Raw genomic sequence first — 6,000 nt, 5'->3', positions numbered from 1 at the left:
GGTTGGCTCTTCTCTTTTATAAAGATTATGCATAGATAGGAATCTCTCTTTTATAAAGAATATGCATATAAATAGGAATACAGCAAAATACTCTTTTAAAGCTAATTTGCAAGGTTTCAATATGCTAGGAAAGAAAACTCTATTATGCTGGACTACAATCATGCCACATTTTCAATTGTGTGGCTTTACCACATCCATGGCTTAACTTGGTGCCACCAAACAATAAGGGTTCCATGCAATCTGACAAAGAATGAGACATAATAGAGACACCAATATCTTCTGATTCTTGAGGTAAAAACCATCCCAAATCTATGCAAGGTGGTCTCACAACACAACAAAAGGACAAACATTACTTACCCACATTCATTACTTACCAAATGTGGGTATCCTCTTGTGCACCAATGCCTCAAAAAACTACATGAATAAGTATAATGCTCTTTCTTGACCTAGACACCTCACGACTATACATTTAGACAGTTGAGAACATCAGAAAAGGACTAGCACCACTATTAGTGTCTGTTTTAAATTTGCATTACAAAAGTTAAAAAAACTTCACTGTAACTAAAAGGGGAGAGAGAGCATCTCCTCTTGTATGTTTTAAGCACATTTGTTTACAGACAAAAGCCTACAAAGTTGGATGGGTGGGCTTTGGGCAGGCAAGTTGGATGGGTGGGCTGCAGTGGATGTTCTTTGATGGGCCACAATAAGTGTATAAACTGCCTTATAGATTGCACTGGCTTTTCAATCTCAGGATGTTTCATTATAGCCAGGGAATTCTTGTCCCAATCCAATTCTCATCATAGCGACGTGAATTCATAGATCTGTTCAAGGAACTGAAATGGGGAACATATCCATTGTATCCAGTGGCAAAACTACTTCTTGTTGGGTCTTGATGGATGCCAGTACCCCACTCATGGCCCATAGAAACACGAGAAGGGTAAGTTCCAACCCTTCTTGCACTGTGGGCATGGCTATATCTTCCGTCTTGAAATCGGATATTCTGAGACTGCTCCAAGTTGCCTATAGGACCTTGGGTTCTAAATTCTGGGTGCAAGTGCAGCTGTGAGGGGTTCAGAGCAATCCCTCTGTCACTTGCTCCCCTGTTTATGGAATGCCTATGATCATTTGTTGAACCAACAACAGCCCCATCCTGAAATGCCAAACCATCTTCATCCATCTGCTGTCTCGAGACTGGCCCCGCAAGCATGTGAGAAGGATCTCGTACCATGCTTCCATGATGTGGCCACTCATGTGCCCTGGAGAAAGTTGAGTGTGTGAACCCTTGATGAACCTTCTAATCAATAGAGAAATGGACAATTGATGAGTATAATCACAACAAAATTTATCCTCTCACCTAGGCACCATGGGTTGTGAGCTCTGCACATACATTCCTGAAGCATATGGTGGATCCACATCTGGTGCAAGTGGTCTTGCACTCCATGGTGCGACTTCATGCGATACAGCTGCCCGCCCTGGATCAAAACCAGGATTGACTGGAGCGACTGTCTCACCAGATAACAGCCATGGTGCCATTTGATGCTGTCTTTCATGTGTTGCCAAATATGGATCTAAACCGAACGATTACACACATCATTAATATCACAAACTTGTAAAGTACAAAATCAACTAAACCCGTAAATCTAAATGATTTGCATGGGGTTGATAGATAGCACGATACTCACAGCTGTTTATTGAATAATCACTCTCCCTGCAAAAGACCAATATAAACACAAAGATAGGTAGTAATGATGAGATTAAAACTATGATTAATACTCGAATGAAAGGCAGCCTAGGAAAAACAAATAAGTGCAACAATTTCAGAAATGTCTAATGATGACTCACACATGTGAAACTGGGACATGTCGGTATGAGTGGTATAAGCCTTGAGAAGGCCACCTGGATGTGTGACCGAACTGCTAAACACAACACACAAATTAACAATCCCTACTGGCTGACTGAAACCTTCAAAATATTGTTTTCTTTTTTTCCTGAAAGGAGACTTCTAATTAAGTGAAATAAAATCATACAAAGGGAGATCTCACAACATTCTCAACTTGATTAGGGTTGTTGCACTTTCAAGCCCCGTAGGTGTGGTTGAGAAGACAATATCATGGTTCCTCTCTCTCATAAATCTGCTGCAATCTCAAACCAAAAGGTAGGGAAATCCAACCAATCGGGGACACTATGCTGTCATAAAAGCCCCATAGGTGTGGAGGAGAAGAAAATACCACGGTCCCTCTCTCTCATAAATCTGCTGCGCTTTGTCTGTGCACTCTAGAAGATCCATGTATGCGGCCCAGGTGGCCAAAAGAGTGTGAACAATGTCACTCCATATACGGTGTCATAAATCTGAATACCCAAAGGCCACTGAGCATCTGGCCTTCCAGATATGCCACGTCGTGATACTAGCAATAACCTCCCAGGTGGTGTCAGTACTCCGTGAAGGTGATGTGTATCGTTGACTAGGGGATATCCTGAAGCAAACATCTCTGAGCTATGCCCCTATGGACAAGTATAACACGATTTGCTCCCCTGCCCTCAAAAAGAAGCTGTGGGCCAGACTGAGTCAACCATGCAATAGCACCCCAAGTAATATAGATAGGATCACTCCTCAGGCTAGAGATACCCACATCCTCTGTGCTCCTCTACACTCCCATAAGCAATGATACACAGTCTCGGATGGAGCTGGGCATCTAGGACAAGAGGGGTCCAAGCCAAAAAAAGCTCTCCATTGGTTGGTGGGTAGCCCACCATGTAAAGAAGTAGGATACACGGATCCTCCTATACGAGTGTGCCAGAGTCTCTGCTAGAATCTCCTTTGGGGGTGTCATGTCATACACCTCCAATGAGGCCTAAGAGTGGAAACTCTCTGGGTCTGTCCAAGCATGAGCAACCTGGCGTTACGCACAATGCAACTGAAGAAAGGTATGCTCCTCAAGGAGTGTCACATTAGTCCACTCCCACTCACCAGGGTCCCAATGTAGATATATTTTAGGGCATCCACCATATTTTTTTTTCCAGAAAGGAGACTTCTATTAAGTATGAAAAAATTTTACAAAATGGAGATTTCACACCAAGTAAGGTGGAGATCTCAACCAATCAGGAGCCCTGTGCTGCCAATAGGGTCCCGAATGAGAGGACGTGAAAAAGATACCAATGTCCCCTCTCTCATAAACTGGCTGCGCTTCCTCTCCGCCGTAGCCCTCGAAGATCCCTGGATTCTGGCCCAGGTAGCCATGATGGTGTGAATAATGTCACTCCAAATCCTGCAAAGACACTGAGAAACAAGAACGGGAGTACCCTCAATGGCCTCGGTGCATCTAGCCTTCCAGATATTCCAGGCTGAGATGCTAGCAATAATCTCCCAAGAGCTGTCTAACCTCTGTGCCGGAGGGACAAAGTGTGAAAGTGGCAAATCCTGAAAACAACACTGCCGAGCAACTCCTTGCCTAACCATAATGGCCAAGCTCCTGTCAGTCCCCTCGAATCTCAGCCGAGGCCCAGACTATGTCAACCAAATGATAGAACCAAAAGAAATGATAGCATCCCTCTTAATTCTACCGAAGAGGTGTGCAATCGCAGACCAAACCCTCTGTGCTTCCCTGCATTCCCATAAACAATGGTAAATTGACTCCGAAACTCCTGCACATCTAGGGCATGCTGGGCAAGCACCAGTAACTGACCTCCATTGATTGGTGGCCAAACCACCATGAAGAGAAACCCAGATAAAGGAGGAAATCTGTGGCTTCCTATAAGAATGCCACAATCTCCGCCAAAAAAACCTCTGATTGTCAGTCGAAATGCCGTAAGATTCCCAATGGGGTCTAAGAGTAGGGACACTCTGAATGTGTCCCAATATAAGATGTCTGGCATTCCGCACCGTATAACTGAAAAAAGGCATGCTTTTCAAGGGGTTACAAGCATCCTTCCACACCCACTCACCGGGGTCCCAATGCAAATGTCTGATAGGGCAGCCACCATACAACCAAAGGCTAACACTCTCTGTGATCATCCCGGGGGGGGGGGGGGGGGGGGGGGGGGGGGGGGGTCAACAAAGACGTGCTTCCCTAACCTGCCAACAACTCTGACTGGACGAATCTGGGGGCCCTCAATAAGGTCCTGCACGTCACATCTCTCCAACTGCCATCCATCCTGTACAGAAAAAAAGACCGGTACATCATCCTCCCTAGGCAAGGGGAGACCCATAACCTGAAGAGGAACACCTGTCCCAAAAAAACCCCAAACCAAGAATGATGACGGTCTTCCAAGAAAGACCCGGTAATCCAGTGGTTGGGAATGGCTGCATCAATCTGTGCAATCCTCCGACTAGAGCTTCTCAAATGCTGCGTGAAATCCACCATATAGCCATAGGCACCATGAAGCATGAGTAACAATCATTGGGGAATACCAACCCTTCCTAGAGTGACCTGCTACTCTCACTGGTGGACGGATCACGGAACCATGTGTGATCACCTGTACATCACATCTCTCCATCCGGCCACTATCCTTACTAAATGAAATAGAAGGCAACAACCCCTTCCTCCTCTCGTTTCCATCACCTGAAGGGGCATGCCTTTCCCAAGAATACCCCCCAACCACAAGAAGTGATGATATTCATCTAAGAATGTACCAGTGACCTAGTGGTTAGGTATGGCTGCATCAATCCGTGCAATCTGTCGGCCAGTGACTCCCTCTCTCAAATGCTGGGTAGATGCCTCCGTCCAATCATCTGGAAGACTTTTAAAGTTCTTCCAGTCAAGTATTGTCATTGCACATCTCTCCCACAAGAAAAGGAAGTAGATAAGTCTCCCTGGTGTGAGCAGAGGGATGAAAATAATGACAAAAGCGTTCTCCTTACGAGTTTACAGGGCACATTTTGTGCCATGTAAACTTCTGCTCATAAAACAAAACAAAACAAAAATCTCTCCCAGCCTGGCTATTGCATATATCCTGCTTCACCCAGGGGTCTGCCAAGATCATCTCTAATAAGGTCATTCCCTATGATGGGCTGCATGTTAGCCTCATCTATTGAGCTGGGACGCCTGTGTCGTAAAAATATCTGCATACTACACCAAGCTCGGATGATGGAAGAAACCGATGGGGAGGACGCGGGGGGGGGGGGGGGGGGGGGGGGGGGGGGGGGGGGTTGTTGTTTGGTGGGGCAGTAATCTGCCTCAAAGAAAATAAAACATGTGTTGTGCCTCTCTCAGGGACACATCTAAGAATATGACAAATGAAGAAATCCTTCCACGGCTCAGTACCAAGAAGAAATGCTCTTACCACCACCTTGCAAAGCTTTGCACTGGATCTCTGGATCAATGATATTCAATCGCCCTTCGTGCTTGGGAAGGATAATAGTTTCCCAAGCAACTCTAGCCCTAGTATCTGATGTGCTATCAAGCCTTGACCATAAGAAGTTGCGGATCACACTCCGTAACTATCTAATGCATCCACGGTCATAGCACTAACAAGATGTAACATACTGCAACAATGAGAGAAAGCAGGGGAGCTAAAGGGCAGCCCTGCCATACAGAGCGAAAGACGCTCATCTCGACCTCCACAAGCAACCACAGTGTTGTAAGCCTCCCAATAAAGGCAAGATACACCTCTGATCCAATGTGTACGAGAGTACCCTGAGCCCTCTAAGAAGTCCCAATCCACTCCGTCATAGGCTTTCTCAAAATCAAGTAGCAAGACAGCCAAGGACTAATTACTTGCCTTCACCCACTCTACCACCTCCCAAAAGAAAAAGGTGTTATCAAAGATACTTCTTCCTTAGAGGAATCAATGTTAGTCTTATCACCATCCTTAGGATGAGGTGGATAAGACCCTTGGTAAGAAAAGGAGGAATAGAGCCCATGTTCCACATATCTTGTAGTGTCACAATGATCTCATCCCCAATGTGAGACCTGAAGGGCTAGCCCTCCACCATCCTCCTCATAAGCCCTGACCACCTCAGCCTCTGTGGCCCAAGCGACAGTGCCCCATGTAATGATCCGG

The 6,000-nt window shown here is 45.7% G+C and overlaps 1 protein-coding gene across 2 annotated transcripts in view; it reads right to left on the bottom strand.

Annotated features, from left to right (window-relative positions):
• Positions 1-415: 415 nt before the first annotated feature.
• LOC147615379 (uncharacterized) overlaps positions 416-6,000 on the bottom strand; it is a 102,350-nt gene continuing 96,765 nt past the window's right edge. For both annotated transcript variants that reach the window (XM_086779469.1, XM_086779468.1), the window contains exons 4-7: positions 1,843-1,913; positions 1,683-1,708; positions 1,355-1,568; positions 416-1,256 (exon numbers count right to left, since the gene is read on the bottom strand). In XM_086779469.1, coding sequence (XP_086635595.1) covers positions 761-1,256; positions 1,355-1,568; positions 1,683-1,708; positions 1,843-1,913 — 807 coding nt within the window. In that variant the 3' untranslated portion in view covers positions 416-760. The remainder of the gene's footprint in view (positions 1,257-1,354; positions 1,569-1,682; positions 1,709-1,842; positions 1,914-6,000) is intronic.

Source organism: Cibotium barometz, chromosome 40, assembly GCF_041138505.1.
Source record: "Cibotium barometz isolate CiBa-2024 chromosome 40, ASM4113850v1, whole genome shotgun sequence".
NCBI classification, from domain to species: Eukaryota; Viridiplantae; Streptophyta; class Polypodiopsida; order Cyatheales; family Cibotiaceae; genus Cibotium; species Cibotium barometz.
This window is presented reverse-complemented; position numbering and strand designations above follow the sequence as displayed.